Source organism: Microcaecilia unicolor, chromosome 1, assembly GCF_901765095.1.
Source record: "Microcaecilia unicolor chromosome 1, aMicUni1.1, whole genome shotgun sequence".
Taxonomy (NCBI): domain Eukaryota; kingdom Metazoa; phylum Chordata; class Amphibia; order Gymnophiona; family Siphonopidae; genus Microcaecilia; species Microcaecilia unicolor.
In genome coordinates, this window is record NC_044031.1 from 387231331 (window position 1) to 387256093 (window position 24763).

Genomic DNA, 24763 nt, shown 5'->3' on the forward strand with positions numbered 1-24763 from the left:
GTATAGTTTCCTCACTCCGTTCCGCTTGGAAATGGTGGAGAAGCAGACAGGCCAGAAGCTCGAGGGCATCGCCTTTTCTGAGGATGGTGGGATTGGTGGATTTCCCGGCAGGCATGGGACCCTCAATATTTGCGAGATGGGCAGAGAACGGATGCGTGACATGGGGGGATTTGGTGTCTCCAGAGGGAAGTGGTTTTCTATCTTTCCAACAGGTGAAGGAGAAATGGGGAATTGCCAATAATCATATGTTACAATATATGCAAGCTCGACATTATTGGCAGACGGTGTAGGGGAAATATGGAACCACATGGACATATGGTAGTCTGGATAAGATGCTGATGAGTTTGCCACCGGAGGGTAATCTAATTGGATTATCTAATTGGTATAAGATAGCGAAAATGACCGTACCAGAGAAGGGAGAGGAGGGATTTGTCTCTAGCTGGAATAGGGAACTGGGAACGCAGTATACTCAGTCCCAATTCAATGCACTATTTGTGACACTGACTGAAATGGTTAAATCCTCAGACTGGCAGGAATCTCAGTTCAAATTACTCCACAGGGCTTATATAACTAGAGAGAGAGGGACACTAATGAAGCTGTGGGATGCGGATAGGTGCTCCAAATGTCAGGTAGGAGTAGGTACCTTCACTCACACATTCCTAGAGTGCCCTAAACTGACCTTGTGGAATGAGATCTTTCAGCTACTTAACAAGGTACTTCAGACTACAGTACAGTGGTCTTATCAGGTGTTATTGCTGGGAGATCAAGCCGAGCTTATTGAACAGGGGCTTTCCCAGCCACAAAGGAGACTTCTATACATGACCACATTGGCAGCAAAAAAGGTAATCTTACAGTTTTGGATAAGTGTGGAGCCCGCGCCTTACAACTGCTGGCTGACTAAAGTACTAGAACTGGCAAAGCACGAGCACTCCCTGTACAGGCAAGCTTCAAATACAGATAACAGGCAATATGCAATGTTGTGGAAGAAACTTGCAGACATAGCTTAAATAGCTCTTGCCCTTCCAAACTAACTGAACATGCAGATGGGCAGGGGGGGAGGTTGGGTAGGGGGACATTAGGGTGCTACTGGAAGGGTGGGTGGGTAGGATGTGTAATGTCCTTATGTTCTTATGTGACTATTATGTTTTTCTTATTCTTTATGGTTGGACTAGGACTCAGGGAACTGGAGGGAGGGTTAGAGAGGGATTTAGGGTGGGGGGGGGGGGGGATATCATCGAAAATGTCAGTGTGGTACTGATTGATGGAAGACAATGTGTTTACCTGGGATCAGAGTGTAATTGCTTCTCTCTCATATATCAGAGAGAAAAACTGTTTATTTGTACTGCACTGATGCTAATAAAGATAATTAAAAAAAAAAAAAAGAATCACAAAGTCAAAATACCCCAAGTCAAAGACACCATTAACAAATGATACCTCAAATAATTCTACCATCTAAGCACTATTCTTTCCCATCACAGCACTCTACTTGGTTTAAGGAGAAATTATGTTTTACCTGATTTACATGGACATCACCTTCAGAAGAAAAGGGCACGGAATCCTCCAAGGAGGAGAGACAGGGGATCCTGACACGACAGGACCTGCAAATTCAGAAACCCTCCTAGCAGAGGTGCTGGCCACCATCTTGAGGGTTAGATCCCTGGCTGAAAGCCAAGCACAGGGGCTAAAAGGGAGCCTTGTACAGCGCCTGAAGGACCAGATTGAAGTCCCAAGGAAAGGAAGGACGAAGAAGGGATGCAGATGAGCCACCCCCTTCAGAAACCTACCCCTCTAAACAAAGCCAGCGAGATGCCCTTTCCCTTCTCCCAAAAGCTTGACAACGCAGCCCTCTGGACCCTTAGGGAGCTCAAAGCCAGACCCTGTTCCGTAAAACCCAAAACATCGAAAATCTGAGTCCTCCAGGGAAACAGGAACCGTACCCCACACCAGGATTTGAAAATACGCCAGACCTTGACGTAAGCCAGGGACGTGGAGGACTTTCTGGGGCAAAGCAGGATAGAAAGCACCGAGGAGGAAAACCTGCACTTCCTTAATCATCGCCTCTCAATGGCCATACCATAAGCCAAAAGGGTTCTAAATCCTTCAATCTACTAGCCCTCGCAGGAGCAAACCCCGACCCCTGGGTGGCAGAAACGGATCCTCCACTAGCAGATGCCAGAGATACGCATACCAAGGTCTGCGAGGCCAATCTGATGCCACCAGCAAGACCAAATGAGGACAAGCAACCCCACATAATACGCAACTGAGAGGCCATGGAAAAACACTTGGGGGGGCACTACTGGTCAAGGTTGTACCAGTGCATCTATCCTGTGAAAGACCAAGTTCCTCCAGCGACTGAAAAGTGTTTAGCCTGCGCATTGGCTCTGGATGCCATCAAACTGAACTGAGAAGGCTCCCAGCAGTCCACAAGGGGCTGAAGCCTCAGTTCTCACTCTCCTGCATCCAGGAGAAAGTCTGGTTCTGCCCTGTTTGTTAATGCACGCCACCGCCATGGCGTTGTCTAACAGCAGCATTCTGACTGGTTTCCCTTCCAAGAGCAACTGAAGCTCCTACAGAGCTAGATGGACTCATGTCTCCAGACAGTTCAAGGACCAGGGTGTGCCTTCTGGCTTGACTAGGTGACCTGTGCAACATATGCCCAGGACAGTGAGCTCCCCACCAAGGAGTCTCGCATCAGTGATGACCAGCTAAGGAGGATCCAGAGGGACCCCTCTCGAAAGGTTCACTGGACTGTCCCACCAAGCCAAAATGATCTTCGCCCTAGGCATGAGAGAACGTTAGAAGTTTTGAGAGGGCAGCAAACAATGGGACAACTGGGCTTGCTGTAGCAGTCACATGTGAGCTGCAAGTAATCCCAAGCCGTGCGCTCCAGGAGATCACACAACCGGCTTAACTGTGCTTGGCGCATCTCTGCCTGCTTCCCTGGAAGAAAAACCATCCCTTTGGCCTTACTGAAGCAGACCCTGAGATACTCCAGGAACTGAGACATGGCCAGATGACTCTTGGGCCAGTTTACTATCCAGCACAGGGATTCAGGAGGGAAATGACCTGTAACCCAATCTGACCTCTGAAGCTAAATAGACCCGAAACAGCCAGTTGTCCAGTCCAGTGGTTCCCAAACCTTTTCGGTTCATGGCACCCTTCGTGTCCGAACAATTTTTGGTGGCACCCCCCCCCCTCCGGCCACACAGATCTCCATCTTTTTCTCTGCACAAATATAACATTGCTAGGGTGTCCCTATAACCAGTCCCTCCAAATGACACACTGATTACGATTTATAACAAATTACTACTCTACCTATGAAAAGTTATTCCGTTATTATATTTCCTCTGTATGCTACGCAAGCTGGCATGTTTGAAAATACAAGTGAGATTAAACAAAAATGTTTCCAGCAATAAAGAACAACAACGTGGATGCAGCAGCTCATAACTTGGGTTTACTAGCTTTGTTTTGAATAGGAAAGGGGAAACAGAGACTGACCTATTGGCTTCAACTTTTTAATTCATCCCCATCTCCTGTTTTCATCCAACCTCCTTTTCAGCAAAAGTGAGTCCCGAAGGCCAGGACAAAAAAAAAAAATCAAGCATAGGGCCACAGCAGCCTTCAGGCACGTGCTGTCGGCTTTGCTGGTCCTCTGCTCCCGCTGATGTCAACTTCCAGTTCCAGGGGTAGAGGATCAGCAGAACTAACATCACATGCTTGAAGGCTGCTGCAGCCCTGCGCTTGCTTTGTTGTTGTCATTTTGCTGCTGCTGCAGTCTGCAGAAACGGTTCAGGTGGTGGCAGGATGGGATTTGCCATGGCACCCCCAGAGAGTTTGATGTGGTGCACCAAGGTGCCACGGCCCCCAGTTTGAGAACGGCTGGTCCAGTCCATGAAGCTGAATACCCCGACGCCGGAAGTGTGCAGCCAACACCCTCATTACCTTAGAAAACACATGAGGCAACTTAGCCCAGCCAGAGGGCAAGGCCCGAAACGCAAAGTGCCACCCCAACACACAGAAGTGCAAATATATCTCTTGGGATGATCCACAATGGAGAAGTGGAAGTAGGCTTCCAGGAGGTCCAGGGAGTCGGCTCCCCCGGAAATGACAGAGAAGCGTTTCCATTTAGAAGCGCTGGAGTTGCAGACAAGCATCCACCCCCTTGAGGCCTAGGATTGGGTGGGGAGGAGAGGAACTGCCTCCTCTTTGGGCCCAAGAAATAGGCAGTAGTACCTGCCTGGCCACACTGCTGGCAGAACTGGTTCCACCATTTCTATAATCACAGAGCTGCTGAAGGGTAACAGCAGCAGCCTGGCACTTTAGAGCTGAGCCACAGGGAGGTCATGAAGGTGTCCGGAACTGGAAGGGTGAAGTCCGTGGAGTAACCCCTCTCCAGCACCTCCAGAACCCCCTGATCTTAGGTGATACAGACCCACTCACTGCAGAAGAGAGATAGCCTGCACCAGAAATGAGGGGCACCGTCATTGGGCTCACTTTGAACCTCGAAAGAACCCCTGCTTGAAGGACCTACTCTGCCCACTACATGGGCTAAAGGGCACTGAATGGACCTGAAGCAGTCTACTTCCCTTAACAAGGATCGCTGTGTACCCTTGCACAGCTCAGGGAGACAGAGAGCCACACCTCTCCCATATCCTTTACCAACTTCTCCAATTTGTCACTAAAGAACAAGCTCCCCCCAAGAGCAGCTGACTCAAAAGCTTCTTGAATGACGCACCCAAATTCAGAAGCAAAGCTACAACTGACACTACAAACTCAATCAGGAACGGTCCCGAGACTGACCTAGGAGTGGCCGTTAGGCTCGACCACCCTGAGTAGCCGCGGCCAGCAGAACTAACGCTAGGCCAGGGACAGGAGCATAGTCAGAACAACCTACCACCTGCTGAAAATAGAGAAAAATACTGGACTGTTCCAGGGAGCACCTCTGCTTATGAAAGTGATGTCACTGGCAAAATTCATTTTCTCTACCTCCACCTGCTGGTAGGAAGGGATAACACCCAATGGTTCAGAATGTAGGGTTACCTGTAAGATTTATTTCATCATCTCCTAATTATTCTGTGTGCTATTTTCAATCCTTGCTAACTAGATCAGGCTGCAAGGACAGCCATGTGACCCACACACCTACTGACTAGACTGGACCAAAAAAACATGCTTACATATTTACTGTGATTTGTTGGGCAAGTGATGAGAGAAGAGGAAGTGGACCTTTTACTGAGGCAGATGTGGGTGGGTGGGAGACGGTTATACAAGATCTTGAGGAGAGGGTGCGTCATGAGAATGGAAAAAATCCTGTTTTTTCTGTATTTTTGCTGACCAATGTTAAGGTCATGTCTAGTGCAAGATACTGTACAAGACAACTTAAGAATTTATTGATTGTTACAAGCTTTTATTAGATAAGTACATGCATATGGAATGGTCCGATGTAATTAAAATAACTTAAATGGATATTTAGATTTATATTAATTCTTGGGTCAAGATTTCCTGTGTTACATACAGTTTGAAACCACATTATATCTAGAGAGTGAAAAGGGGAAGTTGGGAACTGTCTACTAGCTCAACCACAGTCAGCTGGTACATATAGTTTGGATATGTGATACACAAAACTGCTGCAATAGCATGAGGAAGAGGAGCATGGAATTTGTGACAGAAGGTATAGTGGGAAAGAAGTTTCTAGTAGGTGGATGAAGATTGACTCAGTCAGGTGGGGTGACGTAACTGCTATTCTAAGAATTGGGGTATGAACTGGTAATTGATTGAAGTCAGATGTGTTGGTATAGGAAAGTAGATAATTGGTTAGTGGGATGCGCTAAGATGGCAATTAGTTTCCGGATTATTGCATAACATGTACTAAATCAAATTGTATAAAAATGAGAGAAATCTATGTACCGGGGGGGGGGGGGGGGGGGTTCCTTATTCCCAAGGCAGTGTACTGGCTTGGAGACAAAGGGTTCTCACTAATCATTTCTTCTCCGTATCTCAGACTTGCTATAAGCCTCTGCTTGAGCTACTATTTACTTGAGCTACTATTTACTTGATTCCAGAATAAACTTTTCCTTTTATTTCACTTCTAAGTATTATTTGTTTTATTAGTGTAAGAAACAAACTCAAGAACACGGGTGTTCTAACAGTAATCAGTTGGGGTTTTGTTAACGGTGGATCATTATCTGTGTGATAATCATAAGCAGACCCCAACAAGAACAGTGGTGCTGACGCTAAGAAAACTGCCTGGTCTTAGATTTCTTAAAGTATTGCTGCTGTAGTACTTTAGAACCATTTTTGTCAACAATGCCTACTACTTTTGTTCCATTAAATATTTTAAGAGCCATTTTGAAAAACAAAAGTGGAATGGGAGAAGTGTGTTTAGACTGCTCTTTCCCCATTTAAACCCACAGACAGGGTGAGAAAAGCGAGAGATACATACCTGTAGCAAGTATTCTCCAAGGACAGCAGGCTGATTGTTCTCACTGATGGGTTGATGTCCGACGGCATCCCCAGGTCCAGAATTCTTCCTTGCAACAAAGCATGCTAGAGCCCTCGTGCGCACCGTGCATGCGTGGCCGTCTTCCCGCCCGTCGCGCAAATCTGCCCCTCAGTCACCTTACAAAGCAAGACAAGGGAAGAGACAACTCCAAAGGGCGAGTTAGTAAGAACAATCAGCCTACTGTCCTCGGAGAATACCTGCTACAGGTATGTATCGCTCGCTTTCTCCAAGGACAAGCAGGCTGCTTGTTCTCACTGATGGGGTATCCCTAGCCCCCAGGCTCACTCAAAACAACAAACAGGGTCAACTGGGCCTCGCAACGGCGAGGACATAAGAATTGACCTACGAACCAGAACATCTGAGAGTGCAGCCTGAAACAGAACAAAAATGGGCCTAGTGGGGTGGAGTTGGATTCTAGACCCCAAACAGTTTCTGCAGCACCGACTGCCCAAACCGACTGTCGCGTCAGGTATCCTGCTGAAGGCAGTAATGAGATGTGAATGTATGGACTGAAGACCACGTCGCAGCCTTGTAAATCTCTTCAATAGTGGCTGACTTCAAGTGAGCCACTGATGCTGCCATGGCTCGAACACTATGAGCCGTGACATGACCCTCAAGAGTAAGCCCAGCTTGGGCATTAAGTGAAGGATATGCAATCTGCTAGCCAATTTGAAATGGTGCGTTTCCCCGACAGCCACTCCCCTTCTGTTGGGATCAAAAGAAACAAACATTTGTGCGGAATGTCTGAATGGGCTTGTCCGCTCCAGATAGAAGACCAATGCTCTTTTGCAGTCTAATGTGTGTAACTGACGCTCAGCAGGGTGGGTATGAGGACGGGGAAAGAACGCTGGCAAGATAATTAACTGGTTCAGATGGAACTTCGACACCACCTTGGGCAAGAACTTAGGGTGAGTGCGGAGGACTACTCTGTTATGATGAAATTTAGTATATGGAGCATGGGCTACCAAGGCTTGGAACTCACTGACTCTACGAGCTGAAGTAACAGCCACCAAGAAAATGACCTTCCAGGTCAAGTACTTCAGATGGCAGGAATTCAGTGCTCAAAAGGAGCTTTCATCAGATGGGTAAGAACGACATTGAGATCCCATGACATTGGAGGAGGTTTGACAAGGGGCTTTGACAAAAGCAAACCTCTCATAAAGTGACCGACTAAAGGCTGTCCTGAGATAGGTTTACCCTCCACACGGTAATAAGCACTAATTGCACTAAGATGAACTCTTACGGAGTTGGTCTTAAGACCAGACTCAGACAAGTGCAGAAGGTATTCAAGCAGGGTCTGTGTAGGACGAGAGTGAGGATCTTGGGCCTTGCTCTCACACCAGATGGCAAACCTCCTCCATTTAAAAGAGTAACTCTTTTTAGTGGAATCTTTCCTGGAAGCAAGCAAGACTTCGGAGACACCCTCAGAAAGACCCAAGGAGGCAAAGTCTACGCTCTCAACATCCAGGCCGTGAGAGCCAGGGACCGGAGGTTGGGATGCAGAAGCACCCCCTCGTTCTGCGTAATGAGGGTTGGAAAACACTCTAATCTCCATGGTTCTTCGCAGGACAACTCCAGAAGAAGTGGGAACCAAATTTGATGCAGCCAGAAAGGAGCGATCAGAATCATGGTTCCACGATCCTGCCTGAGTTTCAGCAAAGTCTTCCCCACCAAAGGTATGGGAGGATATGCATACAGGAGGCCCTTGCCCCAATGTTGGAGAAAAGCATCTAACGCTAGCCTGCCGTGGGCCTGAAGTCTGGAACAGAACTGAGGGACCTTGTGATTGAGTCGAGTGGCGAAGAGATCCACCAAAGGGGTGCCCCACGCTTGGAAGATCTGAAGTACTACTTTCGAGTTGAGACACCACTCGTGAGGTTGCATTATCCTGCTCAACCTGTCGGCCAGACTGTTTACGCCTGCCAGATAGGTGGCTTGGAGAAACATGCCTTGCCGGCGAGCCCAAAGCCACATCTGAACGGCTTCCTGATACAGGGGGCAAGATCTGGTGCCCCCCTGCTTGTTGATGTAGTACACTGCAACCTGATTGTCTGTCTGAATTTGAATAATTTGATTGGACAGCCGATCTCTGAAAGCCTTTAGCGCGTTCCAGACCGCTCGCAACTCCAGGAGGTTGATCTGAAGACCGGTTTCCTGGAGGAGTGTGGAGCCCATCGACATGAGCTCCCCACACCAGAAGAGACGCATCCGTCGTCAGCACCTTTTGTGGCTGAGTAATTTGAAAGGGACGTCCCACTGTCAAATTGGATCGAATTGTCCACCAATAGAGGGAATTGAGAAACACTGGACAGCTGGATAACATCCTCTAGATCCCCCGCAGCTTGAAACCACTGGGAAGCTAGGGTCCATTGAGCTGATCTTATGTGAAGGCGGGCCATGGGAGTCACATGAACAGTGGAGGCCATATGGCCCAGCAATCTCAACATCTGCCGAGCTGTGATCTGCTGAGACGCTCTGACCCAAGAAACGAGGGAGAGAAGATTGTCTGCCCTTGCTTCGGGGAGGTAGGCCTGAGCCGTCTATGAGTCCAGCAGAGCTCCTATGAATTCTAGTTGTTGAACTGGATGAAGATGGGACTTTGGGTAATTTATAACAAACGCGAGTAGCTCTAGGAGTTGAATAGTCATCTGCATGGACTGCTGAGCTCCTGCCTCAGAAGTGCTCTTCAACAGCCAATCGTTGAGATAAGGGAAGACATGCACTCCCAGCTTGCGTAGAGATGCTGTCACTATCACCAGGCATTTGGTGAACACCTGGGGCGCGAAGGCGAGCCCAAAGGGCAGTATACAATACTGAAAGAGCTGTGTCCCCAGACGGAATCGAAGATACTGCCTGTGAGCTGGAAGTATCGGGATGTGCGTATAAGCATCCTTCAAGTCCAGAGAGTATAGCCAATCATTTTCCTGAATCATGGGAAGAAGGGTGCCCAGGGAAAGCATCCTGAACTTTTCTCGAATCAGATATTTGTTCAGGGCCCTTAGGTCTAGGATGAGACGCATCCCCCGTTTTCTTTTCCACAAGGAAGTACCTGGAATAGAATCCCAGCCCTTCTTGCCCCAGTGGAACGGGCTCAACCGCATTGGTGCTGAGAAGGGCGCAGAGTTCCTCTGCAAGTACCTGCCTGCGCTGGAAGCTGAAGGAGCTCCCGGTGGACAATTTGGAGGTTTTGACATCAAATTGAGGGAGTATCCTAGCCGGACTATTTGGAGAACCCACTGATCGGAAGTTACAAGAGGCCACCATTGGTGAAAAAATGTCAACCTCCCTCCGACCGGTAGATCGTCCAGCAAACACACTTTTATGTCGGCTATGCTCGTCTGGAGCCAGTCAAAAGCCCGTTCCTTGCTTTTGCTGGGGAGCTGCAGGTGCCTGTTGAGGCGCACGCTGATGACGTGAACAAGCGCGCTGGGGCTTACCCTGAGCAGGCTGGCTGGAAGGAGGATTGTACCTGCGCTTATTATAAGCATAGGGAGCATTCTTCCGACCCCCGTAAAAACGTCTACCTGAAGAGGTAGATGCTAAAGGCATCCGATGGAAGAGTTTGTCGAGTGCGGTTTCCCGCTGATGGAGCTGCTCTACCACTTGCTCAACCTTCTCGCCAAAAATGTTATCCCCTGGCAAGGAGCGTCAGCAATTCACTGCTGGACTCGATTCTCCAGGTCAGAGGCACGCAGCCATGAGAGTCTGCGCATCACTATACCTTGAGCAGCGGCCCTAGACGCAACATCAAAAGTGTCATAAGTATCCCTGGAAAGGAATTTACGACACGCCTTCAGTTGCCTGACCACCTCCTGAAAAGGCTTGGCCTGCTCCGAAGGGAGCTTATCGACCAAGTCCGCCAGTTGCCTCACATTATTCCGCATATGGATGCTCGTGTAGAGCTGGTATGACAATCTTGGCCACGAGCATAGAGGAATGATAGGCCTTCCTCCCAAAAGAGTCCAGAGTCCTAGACTCCCGCCCCGGGGGCGCCGAGGCGTAATCCCTAGAACTCCGAGCTCTCTTGAGAGCCGAATCTACAACTGCAGAGTCGTGAGGCAATTGGGTCTTCATCAACTCCGGGTCCCCGTGAATCCGATACTGGGACTCAGCTTTCTTGGGAATGGTGGGATTAGTTAGTGGTTTCACCCAGTTCGCTTAAGGACATTATGTAGGGGAACAGTGGATGACTCCTTAGGTGGTGAAGGATAGTCCAGGACCTCGAACATCTCAGCCCTGGGCTCATCCTCAGTGACCACTGGGAAGGGAATGGCCGTAGACATTTCCAGGACAAAGGAAGAGAAAGACAAACTCTCGGGGGGAGAAAGCTTTCTCTCTGGTGAAGGAGTAGGATCAGAAGGAAGACCACAAGACTCCTCATCCGAGAAATATCTTGGGTCTTCCTCTGCCTCCCACGAGGCCTCCCCCTCAGTATCAGACATGAGTTCTCTGACTGCAGTCTGAAGCCAGGCCCGTCTCAACGCCAAGGAGCGAAGTCTTCGATGACGGTGTCGAGAAGCGGACTCCAGTGTCGACGGCGATGAAGCTCCCTCCACCATCGTTGATGGGGAATCCACTTGGGTGGCAGCCGACACCGACACCGCAGGCGGTACCGACGTCGAAGGCCTCACCACAGGCGGGTAACCAGCCGCCGCATCTCTCAACGGTACCGGTGGCGCAAGCACCACCGGTACCGGAACAGACGGTCGCAGCAGCCTTTCCAGAATCCCTGGAAGAATGGCATGGAGGCGCTCGTCTAGATTGTCTGTCGGGCAAGGCTGTGGGGTCGGTGCAGGAGACGGAGCCAGAATCTGTCTAGGGTGAGGAGGCGGTACCGGGGGCTGTTCGTAGAAGTGCGCATCGACACCTCCTGTATGGAGGGTGAGCGGTCCTCCCGGCGTCGACGCTTCACAGGTGCCGAATCCTTCGGTGCCTCAGAGCTCTCAGTACAGTGACGGGAGGGTAACCGATGATGGTGCTTTTTCGCCTTCGCTTCAAGCACGCTCTCGGTACCCCACGGTACTGAGGAAGACGTTGAATTCAAACGTCTCCTCGGGGTCAGGTCCGAAGAGGGTCGGTCCCGATGGCCCTGCACCGCAGGAGCCCTCGAGGAAGGTGGAGACCCACTCGATGGCCCACTGCTGCCAGTGTGAGATGGTCTCTGGACAGCCATTACCTGCGCTCCTGACGACGATGCACTCTCCGGTGCCGACATCGACACTGCATCCGACGATCTCGGTACCGCTGCCAATGCCGAAGGGCCGGGCGAAGCCTCGAACAGGCGCTCCCACTGAGCTAATCTCGATGCTTGTGTCCGCTTTTTAAGGCCACAACACAAAGTACAAGCGTCGGGGCGATGACCCGCCCCAAGACACTGAATACATGAAGCGTATGGATCAGTGGCTGAGATTGCCCGGCTGCACTGAGTGCACTTCTTGAAGCCACTAGCGATCTTCAATGACATCGACGGAAAAATCGCGGCGGCGAAATCAAAAGACGCGATGGCGCCAAAGAAAGCACAGAAAAAGGGCAAAAGACCCGTACGGGCGGTCAACAGGGCTGCACACGAAAACGAAAGAAAACTTACCGAAAAACTAAGAAATACAGGGAAGTTTGGAGTTTTTTTTTTTTTTTTTAAACAAAGAAGAATACGAGCGAACTTGCGAAAAAAGCAGAAAAAGACAGTAAATCACGAACAGGGTTCTCTTCTGAGGCGAAGAGCAACCGTAAAACAGCCGCTCTGACCACGGAAAAAAAAAAAAAAAAGAGTGAGGGGCACGTTCGCGTGACGGGCGGGAAGACGGGTGCATGCACTCGTGCGCACGAGGGCTCTAGCAAGCTTTGTTGCTAGGAAGAATTCCGGACCTGGGGCTGCCGTCAGACGTCAACCCATCAGTGAGAACAAGCAGCCTGCTTGTCCTCGGAGAAGACTGGGAGTCAGCAGGGAGGGATTGATGACTGCTAAGCATGATGAAAGGATGAGCTCTAGAGGCAGCTAATTGGCCCCCAGCAGTGGAAGTAGAAAAAGCATGAGGGCCAGGTAGAAAAGCCATGCAAATTATAGTCCACTGGTTCCCCAACCCTGTTCTCAATTTTTATATGCATATCCAGATCTGTCCAAGACCTCTACAGGCAGTGTGCCCTGAAGGTAAAATTATGTATCATACCTGATAATTTTCTTTCCATTAATCATAGCTGATCAATCCATAGACTGGTGGGTTGTGTCCATCTACCAGCAGGTGGAGATAGAGAGCAATCCTTTTGCCTCCCTATATGTGGTCATGTGCTGCCTGAAACTCCTCAGTATGTCGATATCCAAGCTCCATCCGCAGGACTCAGCACTTAGAGAATTACACCCACAAAGGGACACTCTGCCCAGCTCACCACCGCCGAAACGGGGGAGGGGAATTAACCCAGCTCATCCCCACACAAGTGGGGGAGGGGAATCTGTCCAGCTCATCCCCGCGGAGCGGGGGAGGGACACCACCCCGCCGATGCGGGGGGATCTGGCTTATCCTGCAACCGCAACCGCGGGAGGAGCTGACTGACCCTAACACCGCCGAAGCGGGAGGGGTACAAAGCTGCCCTACTGCCGCACGAAGCGGGAGGGAGCGCCGGCAGAATTTAAGTCTCAATCCAGCCCCGTAAAACGGAGGGGAGAGGAATGCAGCAGCTCACTGTAACACAAATTCGTCTCAACTCTTGAAGAATTCATTGAAAAACTTGAACAAGTCCTCCTGAACAGGAACTGAAGACTAAACTTGAACCTGAAATGCAACCAGAATAGAAACAGTACAGATATCTGGGAGGGGCTATGGATTGATCAGCTATGATTAATGGAAAGAAAATTATCAGGTATGATACATAATTTTACCTTCCATATCATCATGCTGATCAATCCATAGACTGGTAGGATGTACCGAAGCAGTACTCACCCAGGGCGGGACATTGAAATCCCTGACCGCAACACTGAAGCTCCAAACCGGGCCTCCGCCCGAGCAGCCACAGTCAAGCGGTAATGCCTGGAGAAGGTATGGGCCGAAGCCCAAGTTGCCGCCTTGCAAATCTCTTCCAAGGAGACGGACCCGGCCTCTGCCATCGAGGCCGCCTGAGCTCTAGTGGAGTGAGCCTTCAGCTGGATAGGCGGCACCTTCCCCGCGCCCACATAAGCCGCTGCAATGGCTTCCTTGACCCATCTTGCCACTGTAGGCTTAGCAGCCTGCAGACCCTTACGAGGACCTGCAAACAGGACAAACAGATGATCCGATTTCCGGACATCATTGGTCACTTCCAAGTATCTGATGATGACACGTCTCACATCCAGATATTTGAGAGCAGAGTATTCCTCTGGGTAGTCCTCCCTACGAAAGGAAGGGAGACAGAGCTGCTGATTCACATGGAAGCGAGAAACAATCTTGGGCAGGAAGGAAGGCACTGTACGAATAGTCACTCCTGCCTCAGTGAACTGCAGAAAAGGCTCTCGACATGAGCGCGCCTGGAGCTTGGAAACTCTTCTGGCTGAAGTGATAGCCACCAAAAAGACTGCTTTCAACGTCAGGTCTTTCAGAGATGCCCTCGACAAGGGTTCAAAAGCCGGCTTCTGCAATGCTCTCAGCACCAGGTTGAGATTCCACGCAGGCACCACTGAGTGCAGAGGAGGGCGCAGGTGATTAACTCCCTTGAGAAAGCGCACCACATCTGGCTGCGAAGCCAGGGAAACACCCTTCAGGCGGCCCCTGAAGCAAGCCAGAGCCGCTACCTGGACTTTAAGGGAACTGAGCGACAGGCCTTTCTCCAGACCTTCTTGCAGGAACGCCAACACTGAAGAAATTGGAGCAGTGAAGGGAGAAAGTGAGCCTGCTTCACACCACGCTGCAAAGATACGCCAAACCCTGGCGTAAGCAGTAGAAGTAGAGCGCTTCCTCGCTCTCAGCATAGTGGCGATGACCTTGTCTGAGAAGCCCTTCTTTCTCAGATGCTGCCGCTCAATAGCCAGGCCGTAAGCCCAAAGGGGGAGGGATCCTCCATCACCACGGGACCCTGATGTAACAGGCCCTGCTCCACTGGCAGCCGCAGAGGATCGTCGACTGAGAGCCTGATCAAGTCCGCATACCAGGGACGTCTGGGCCAGTCCGGACCCACCAGGATTATCCGGCCAGGATGCTTTGCCACCCGGTCTAGCACCCTGCCCAACATGGGCCAGGGCGGGAACACATAGAGAAGCTCTTGTGTCGGCCACTGTTGGAGAAAAGCATCTACTCCCAGGGATCGAGGGTCCCGTCCTCTGCTGAAAAAGCGCGGCACTTGGCAATTGGCCGATGACGCCTTCAGATCTAGGCTCGGCTGGCCCCAGCGCTTCGTGATGTCCAAGAACGCCTGAGCAGATAGCTGCCACTCTCCGGGCTCCAAGGTATGGCGACTGAGAAAGTCCGCCTTGACATTCATGACTCCGGCAATGTGGGCTGCTGACAGCTGTTCCAGGTTCGCTTCCGCCCACTGGCATAGATTCATGGCCTCCTTGGCTAGAGGGGCGCTCTTGGTACCTCCCTGGCGGTTGACATAGGCCACAGCCGTGGCATTGTCCGACAGGACCCGTACTGGCTTCAACGCCAGTACCGGGATGAACTCCAAAAGCGCCAACCGAATGGCTCTGAGTTCCAGGAGGTTGATAGACCACTTTGCCTCTGCAGGAGACCAGAGCCCCTGCGCTGTCCTTCCCAAGCAGTGGGCTCCCCAGCCCGACAAAGAGGCGTCCGTCGTGACGACAATCCACTCCGGGGTCACCAGAGGCATTCCTGCAGACAACTTGTCTGTCTGCATCCACCAGCTCAGCGCCTTGCGCACTGCTGGGTCCAAGGGAAGGCGCACAGCATAATCCTCCGACATCGGAGTCCAGCGCTGCAGCAGAGAGTGTTGTAGTGGTCTCATATGAGCCCTGGCCCAGGGCACTACTTCCATCGTGGCCGTCATAGAGCCCAACAGCTGCACATAGTCCCAAGCCCGAAGAGGAGAGGCTACTAGGACTGAGTCGGGCGCAGCTGGCTCTTCTCCCAGTTGATAATCCATCCCAGGGAGCTCAAAAGAGCAACCACCCGGTCCACAGCTTTGCCGCACTCTGCATAAGAGGGGGCTCGGATCAACCAGTCGTCCAGATAAGGATGGACTTGTACTCCTTCCTTTACGCAGGAAGGCCACGATGACCACCATTACTTTGGAGAAGGTCCGCGGAGCAGTAGCCAACCCGAAAGGGAGGGCTCTGAACTGGAAGTGTCGGCCCAGGACTGCAAAACGCAGAAAGCGTTGATGAGGAGGCCAGATGGGAATATGCAGGTACGCTTCCTTGATGTCCAAGGAAGCCAAGAACTCTCCTGCCTTCACTGCCGCTATAACAGAGCGGAGAGTCTCCATGCGAAAGTGCCGCACTTTCAAGGCCCGATTGACCCCTTTGAGGTCGAGGATAGGCCGGACAGAACCTCCTTTCTTTGGTACCACAAAGTAAATGGAGTAACGTCCCTTGCTAGTCTTATTTTCTGGCACCGGAACGACCGCACCCAGGCGGATCAGGTTGTCCAAGGTCTGCTGCACTGTCACAGCTTTGACCGGAGACTTGCAGGGAGAGAGTACAAACCCGTCTCTTAAGGGTCGGCAGAACTCTAACTTGTAGCCGTCTCTGATGACTTCCAGCACCCAAGCGTCTGAAGTTACTTTGGTCCACTCGCCCAGAAACGAGGACAGGCGTCCTCCAATCTGCACTGGGCCATGGACCAAGACCCCGTCATTGGGTACGAGACCCTGGGGGAGGACCGGAGGGCGTACCTCCGGGACGGCGGTCTCTGCGAAAGGAATGCTGCTTGGGGGAGAAGTTCCTTTTGAAGGAAGAGGGGGCAGAGGAGCCCGACTTGCCCGGGCGGTACCGACGGGCTTCTTGAAACCGTCCTCTGGAGATACCGGGGCGAGCACTGGCCCGAGCCCTGACCTCTGGTAACCTCTTGCCCTTAGACGTGCCGAGATCGGTCACGATTTTGTCCAGCTCGACCCCAAAGAGCAGCTTGCCTTTAAAAGGCAACTTAGCCAGGCGGGACTTAGAGGCGTGGTCCGCAGACCAATGTTTCAGCCAAAGCCAGCGCCGCGCAGAGACTGTCTGAGCCATGCCTTTAGCCGAGGCTCTCAAGACATCATACAGTAAGTCTGCCAAATAAGCCAAGCCCGATTCCAGGGCCGGCCAGTCAGCCCTCAAGGAAGGATCCGAGGGGGACGCCCGCTGCACCAACGTCCGGCACGCCCTGACCACATAGGAGCCGCAAACTTAAGGCAGCCGCCTCGAAGGACGACCTTAAAGCCCCTTCCAATCTTCTGTCTTGGGCGTCCTTTAGTGCCGTGCCACCTTCCACCGGCAACGCCGTTTTCTTAGTCACCGCAGTGATTAAAGAATCCACGGTAGGCCAAACAAAGGCCTCACGCTCACTTTCAGGCAAAGGATAGAGGCGGGACATAGCCCTAGCCACTTTGAGGCTCGCTTCCGGGACATCCCATTGAGCCGAAATTAAGGTGTGCATGGCATCATGCACGTGGAAGGTTCTAGGCGGGCGCTTCGTCCCCAGCATAATGGCGGAGCCAACAGGGGCTGAGGGAGAGACGTCCTCCGGACAGGAAATCTTCAAAATGCTCATGGCCTGCACTAACAGGTTGGGCAAATCCTCTGAGCGAAAGATCCGTGCTGCAGAGGGGTCATCCGCTCCATCCGAGCGGGAATCCGTCTCCTCCAAGGAATCCCCAAAGGACCGTTGGGAGAACTCAGATACGCTGCCCTCATCTACATCAGAGGAAACAGCATCCTCTAAGGCCTGGGCATCCACCCGAGGGCGTTTACTTCCGGGGGCCTCAACCCCTTTATCGGACAAGGGAGAAGGGGCAGCGTTCTGCATAAGGAAGGCCTGATGCAGCAGCAAAATAAACTCGGGGGAGAAACCCCCCAAACTGTGCAATTCAGCAGCCTGGGCCACAGCCCTAGACGCACCCTCAACCGGCGCTCGCAAGAGCGGGGGAGAACCATGCTGCGCATCCAAGATGGCGTCCGGCGCGACACTCCGCGAAGGAGCCGCGCGGGAAGAACGGCGCTTTAGCCGCTTTTTTGCCGTCGCCCAAATCAAGGGCGGCCATGGCATGAACGTCTCCCAGCTCAAGAGCGGCCCAAGAAGAAGCCGTCCGAGCAGAGTGGCCGGCCAAGATGGCGGAGGCGAGCAGCGGGGGATGGGCGTTTATGGCGGGGAAAAACCGCCGCGCCGGAGGAAGACCCGGGACACTGACCGGCCTCCAAACTGACACCCAACAAGGGCGAATCAGACTAAAACCCCCGCATCCCCGCTAGAAGCGCACACGCGGTCCGGGGAGCGATTCTTCGCGCCCTCGCCCTCCGACGCCATAGGCCACGTGGAGATCAATCGGGGAACCCCCTGCCCGCTATAAAAAGGTAAAAATTACCTGCTTCTCGCTCCGAGCTGTAACGACCTGGTGTCCCAGTGAGTAGCTGCAATAAACGTTTAAATAAACGTCGAAATAAACGCCCTTAAGGACGTTCAAAATTTTTATTTATTTTTTTTTTTAACGGAGCCAGCGGGAGGGGGGAGAAAAGGAGGGACCTGGCGCCACCAGGTTTGCACTTGCTCAAGAAGAGCCCTCAACCCCAGGCACTCAACAAAACCTAAAAATTAGGCTTGGAGGCCTAGCCAGAGCTGCTGCTGTGTGTGACCACCACCTGCTGAGATAGAGAACATACTGAGGAGTTTCCGGCAGCACATTACCACATATAGGGAGGCAAAAGGATTGCTCTCTATTCTCCACCTGCTGGTAGATGGACACAACCCACCAGTCTATGGATTGATCAGCATGATGATATGGAACTTGCCTTAAAAAACAAAATAAATAGGAACCTGCCCTTCCTTTTACGACTCTATTTTGAAGGACAGACTGTCCATGCACATAATTTTAGAATCTTTTTGCAAAAAGTAGCACATACTTGTGATCCTTTTCACTTTCCTGGCACACATCAACAATCTGCAGGATGTTGTGGTTGGCACTCAGTTCCAAGTTCCCCACATTAATTTGCACATAGTCACGTAAGAAGTCCTCTGCCAGCTGGCGCACCTCCTTTGGCCAAGTTGCACTCCACATTAGGGTCTGCCTGTCAGGCTTAAGATATTAAAGGGACAGAAAAAGGCAAGGCATTTCAATATATGACCTCACCAAAATTCAAATAAAGTTTTTTTAAAATCACAAGATAAATGCCTACCCGGATTTGGTCAACAATTTTACGAATCTGTGGTTCAAAACCCATGTCCAACATTCTGTCAGCTTCATCCAACACCAAGTATGTGCAGCGGCGGAGATTTGTCTTCCCTGCTTCCAAGAAGTCAATGAGGCGACCTGGAGTAGCAATACAGATCTCCACACCTTCAAAAAGAAAACCAGACATGAGCAGGCAACCTGGTCTATAGATGTTGAATCTGAAAGAAGCCACTGAAATAATAAAAATCCTAAACAATCTGGATTTTAACATTAACATTAATACAAAGATAATGAAAATAAAAATATGGCTCTCCCAAACCTCTATAAAAATGGTTTTCCTGAAACAGCTAGCCTACAGCTTTCTTACCTCTCTCCAAGTCTCTTATTTGAGGTCCTTTTGGTGCTCCTCCATATACACAGGTGCTCTTCAGTCTTGATGATTTCCCATAATCATCAGCAACCTGCTGCACCTGTTGTGCTAATTCCCGTGTTGGAGCCAGAACCAAGCACTAGAAAAGAAAAAAAATGTTTCAAATTAAAGAGAAATGCAACTTTCCTCTTTGAAAGAAAGAAAAAAAAAACCCCACACAAAGTTATTTTCTAAATACAATTAAAAGTGTTCACTCAGTGGTAACATTCTGCAAATCCTAAGACATTTTTCTTGCCAATGATTTAGCAGAGTTGTTTACCTGTAACAGGTTCTCCATAGACAGCAAAGATATGCAGCCACACTCTAAAGGTGAGGTCATCCGACAGTCACGTGTGCCGGAACTCTCCTCAGTTCAGTAGTCTAAATTTTGACCTCTGAGCACGTGTGGCGGTTCCCATGCTACCTTGGTTCCCTCCCCCTTCAGTCCATATTTATACAAATATATATATATATATATTTTTTTTTTAATGGGATGGAGGGTCGGTGGCTGTGGCTGCAGAACCCTGCTGTCAAAGAAAGCAAACTTTCCTGTTCTTCAAGAACAGCAGGCCAAGTATTCTCACATCTTGGTGACATCATCTGACGAAGCCTGGTGCGGACACTGTCTATCATATACCAGGGGGTGTAGCTTGTCTCAGGCCCATCCAGAACAGTCCCACCACCTCCGTCACCGTGTCTCCTCACCCTCTCCCACCCCCGTCGTAGCGCTTCCATTTAGTACTATCAGCGTTGCCTCCTCTCCTGCACTTCACGGTCTCTATCTCCCACCCCCGCGGCAGCGCTTGCAATTTGCTATCGTTGCTGCCTGACAGCTGACAGACGCGGCGTGACGTCCTGCTCCGGGGCCTTCCCTTTGCCGCACTGATTCAACTTCCTGTCTACGCAGGGCGGAACGCACACGGCAGAAGGAAGGTCTCAGAGCAGGACATCGCGCTGCGTCTCTCAGCTATCAGGCAGGTCCGATAGCAAATTTCAAGAGCTGCAGCGGGGGTGGGAGACAGAGACTGTGAGGTGCAGGAGGAGGCAGCGCCGATAGCGTTAAATGCAAGCACTGCGGTAGGGGTGGGAGAGGGTACGGAAAACAGTGGGGTGCTGGGCCTGCAAGGGGAGGGGGCTGAAGGGGAGAGGTTCTGTACGTGGGGGGGGGGGGGGGGTGTGAGGAAGACAATGGGGTGCTGGTCCTGCAAAGGGAGTGGGCTGAAGGGAAGGGAGAGGTGCTGGACTTTTTTGGGGGGGTAAGAAAGATGCAGAGGTGTTGGCCCTTGGAGTGGAGGGGCCTGAAGGGAAGAGAAAGGTGCTAGACTTGTGAGGAGCAGGGGGTTGGAGAGAATGGAAGGGGGAGAGGTACTGGACTTGCAGTGGGGGGGAGGTTGGAAGGGGAGAGGTGCTGGATTTGTATGGGGGGATGGAGGGAGGTGAGAGGTGCTGGATTTGTATGGGGGGATGGAGGGAAGGTGAGAGGAGCTGGATATGTGGGGGGGGGGGGGGGGGGTTGAAGGGAAAGGGGAGATGTGCTGGATATGCAGAGGGTTGAAGTGAAGGGAATAGGTGCTGGACATGTAGGGGGGCTGGATGAAAGGGAGAGAGGTGCTGGACAAGTAGGAGGGGGCTGGAGGAGGTGCTGGATATGCAGGGGATGGCTGAAGGGAAAGGAGACAGATGTGGACCTGCATGGAGGGCTGGAGCAAAGAGAGAAAGGTGCTGGACCTATGGGAGGGGTTCGACGGAAGGGAGAGAGATGCTGGACAAGGGAATAAAGGAAGAGGGGGTCAAATGCTGAACCCACAGTGGGAGAAAGAGCCAGATGCATAAGGGGAAGGAAAGAGAGGGGAAGAGAAGCTGGTTGGGGTGGGATCAGAGAGGAGAGGGACATATTGGTGTGGAGAAGGGAGAAAGGGGACATAGGAAGGTGTACAGATACAGAAGTGAGATGATGGGCATTAGGTGGGAGCATGGGAACAAGGACACAAATGTGAGATGCTGTATGGGGATGGCATATGGGCACAGAGGGGCAATGCCTGACAAGGGGGGGGGGGGGGGGATATGGAATAGAGATACAATGCTGGACACTGGAGAGGGGGGGTGAGATACCAGACAAGGGGGAGAATAGGAACACAGAAGGGATATGCTGGGCATGGGGTGCATAGATGCACAGAGGAATGATGATGGTTGAGGGGCTATGAACACAGGGGAGATACTGGACAAGGAAATATAGGAAAACAGAGATAGGAGATGAATGATGGATATGGATAAAGAAGAAATGTCAAATAGACAGGAGACCCTGGCAAGTGAGTTAAGAGAAGACAGAGGGAAGCAGAAACCAGAGACTGGGACCAATATGATTTGAAAAATAAAATGACCAGACAACAAAAAGGTACAAAAAATTATTTTATTTTTAATGTTGTGAATATGTTGGATTTGGAATGTACATCTTGCCAAAGTTGATTTTAAACATGACTGGGGTCCAGGACAGAAATCTAGGAAAGGACCCCAAAATCCATTACCAGGCTGTGCCTTCAGCTTCCAGCAGACGGGCTTTCTCTGGCCAGGGAACCAAGCACAACTGCCCTGATTGCAACCTGTAACACCATCCCTGGCATGTGCTGTCTTTATATTTTGCACAGGAGGCAATGCCTTTCTTTCTTGTTTCTCTGGTGTTGTACTACATGCAAGGTCTGGTTTCTTGGGCTTCTGTTTAATTTATATTTCTAGAGTTTGTGGTCACTTATTCTGTATTTGACATTTGTGTTCTCTGTGTGTGACTGAGGTATTCTGTTAGCATGAAGTTACTATGTAGCATTCTGTAGTAATTTGGCTTGTTCAGCTTTCCTGATAAATGTATTTGTATTTTAGGGCCCCACTATAATATTAAAGGCACTTCCTTTTCATAGGTAGGATCTTTGTGTTTGGAAGTTAGGGTTGGCATGGTAGATTTGCTGTGAGTTCTGAGTGACTTGTTTTATAGATTTTTTTAAATTAATTTATGTCTGTTATTGAGATTACACTAGAAACCAAAATTTCTTTGTATGATGAGTTTTATGGGGAAATGTCCTTGCGGTACTCTGTATCCATTGTTGGTGGAGAGCCAGAATGTGTTTGGCTTCAATACCATGTGTGTGTTGGAGGACCACTGCTCAATGGGGCTGACGTACAGTCTATTGTACTTCCCTTAGCTCTCAATTGGGCAACCACTGAAGCCTGCACTGCAACCCTCATTGAAGTTTTGGGGAGTGAGGTAGAGGTCGAGCATGGAGTGGGGTAGAGACAGAGCATGGGAGCATCAGGTTGCCTTTTTTTCTCTTTCACAAAAGTTGTAGTGCCCACCCATCCAAGTTGTAGTGCCCACCCAAAAATTGCCTTCTGGCTACGCCACTGTCATTATACAGACAGTAGAAAATTCTAGCAGTATACCACTGCACATGAACAGGTGCCTTCCTGCCTTAATATAGCTGAAGGAATATAACTCCTAGGGGAGGTGGGAAGGTATGCTAGAATACTTGGGCCTGCTGTCCTTGAAGACAATCTGCTAACTTCACTTTCTGTGAGGACAAGCAGGCCCAGTTGTATTTTCACATTTGGAAATCCCTAGCTACCAGGCTCACCAAAAACCAACAATGCAAGGACAACAGGGCCTCAAAACATAGAGGCCTTGAAGTCAATCAACCTTAAACTATATATAATCTAGTTGTGGAGGTGCAGCCTGGAATAGAACAAAACTGGGCCTACGACTGTGGAAATGGATTCTAGACACCCATCAAACTAATTCTGCAGTACTGTCTGACCAAACCAGCTGTCACATCATGTTATCATACTCAAGGAAATAGTGAGATGTGAATGTGTGGACCAAAAACCACGTTGCAGCCTTGCAAATCTTAAGGGAGGCTGACTTCAAGTGGGCTACCGACAGCCATGGCTCTGTCATTATGAACCGTGACTTGACCCTCTAGAGTCAGCCCAGCATGGGCATAAATGAGGAGATGCAATCAGCTAGCTAACTGGAAATAGTGCTTTTGCTGATGGCTACCCCATCCTGTTTGGGTCAAAACAAACAAGAAGCTGGGTGGACTGTCTATAGAAAACTAAGGCTTGCCTGCAGTCTAAGATATACAGTACACTTTTGACAGGATGGGTGTGCAGTTTTGGGAAAAATGTTGGCAAAACAACTGTGGTTAAGATGGAACTCAGACACTACATTAGGAATGAACTTAAGGTGTCTGTGAAGAACTACTCTGTTGTGATGAAACTTCAAGTAAGGTGAATCAGCTATTAGGGCCTGAAGCTCACTGACTTTGCAAGCTGAAATGACCATCAAAACACAACTTTCCAGGCCAAATACTTCAGATGACAGGAATCAAGTAGCTCAAAATGAGCTCTCATCAGCTGGGTTAGAACGACATTGAAACATGTAGGTAAATAGAACATATGGCCTATCCAGTCTGCCCATCTACTCTCCCTATCACTCCCTTAGAGATCTTATGTACTTGTCCAAAGCTCTCTTGAATTCAGATACTGTTTTCGTCTCCACCACTTCCACTGGGAGGCTGTTCCACAAATTCACCACCCTTTCCATGAAGTATTATTTCCTTGGTTATTTCTGAGTCTATCCCCTTTCACCTTCATTCTATGCCCCCTCGTTCCAAAGCTTCCTTTCAACTGAAACAGACTCGCCTCCTGTGCATTTTATGCTGCAAAGGTATTTAAAGGTGTCCAAAAACACTAGGACTAGGGGGCATGCGATGAAGCTACAAAGTAGTATATTTAATACAAATCGGAGAAAATGTTTCTTCACTCAACATACCTGCCCTAGGCTCTTCCTCTGTCTTCAACTTATATGGGATGGCCAAAGCCATCTCTTTCACAAAACCTGTGAAATAGATTCTCAGGTAGAGATTTACGCCTCTCCTGACGTGGTGAGGGGTCTGAAGAGACTCCATATGACTCCTCCTCTGAGAAGTAATGTGGTTCTTTATCTGACTCTCATGAGCAGTTTAAATCCACCTCCTTACAATACTCCATATTGGAGAAGTGAGTCTGTGCCTGCCCCGGGCTCAGTGGAACCATGTCAATGCCCCGAAGGGCGCCAAGGTACAGCCCTACTCTCAGATTTCAGGGAAGCTTCCTCCCCCAATGTAGACAACAGTATCGCATGGGTTGATCTCAACACCCGTTGAGACATCAGCATCAAAGACCACTCCACAGGCAGGAAGGAAATGAGGCCAAGTCGCAGTGGAGCAAGGGCCCTCGATGCCCGAGTGGCTGCCCAAAGACTGGTGAAAGGGCACCAGAGAGGGGGAGCTATCTTCTTGGTGCAGGTGCTTCTCAGGTACTGGCAATGCCCTATGCCCCAGTGCTTCCAGCACCATGCTTTGAAAGGGACCAATGCTTGTGCTTCTTTGGCTTCCCTCAACACGGCACCGATGAGGACAAGCCTGTATACTTCCTCGGTGTCTGGTCCGATGCTGATCGGTCCCGGGGCCTACTATCAGTGCCAGATATCAAGGGAGGTGGAGACCTCCTCGATGCCAGTGCACTCCCTGTGGTAGATGAAG

The 24763-nt window shown here is 50.4% G+C and overlaps 1 protein-coding gene across 1 annotated transcript in view; it reads right to left on the reverse strand.

Moving 5' to 3' along the window:
- DDX17 (DEAD-box helicase 17) overlaps window positions 1-24763 on the reverse strand; it is a 277343-nt gene that overhangs the window by 82693 nt on the left and 169887 nt on the right. Inside the window, exons 6-8 of the mRNA XM_030210742.1 lie at window positions 19152-19293; window positions 18789-18949; window positions 18516-18688 (exon numbers count right to left, since the gene is read on the reverse strand). Of these exons, the coding sequence (XP_030066602.1) occupies window positions 18516-18688; window positions 18789-18949; window positions 19152-19293 (476 nt within the window). The remainder of the gene's footprint in view (window positions 1-18515; window positions 18689-18788; window positions 18950-19151; window positions 19294-24763) is intronic.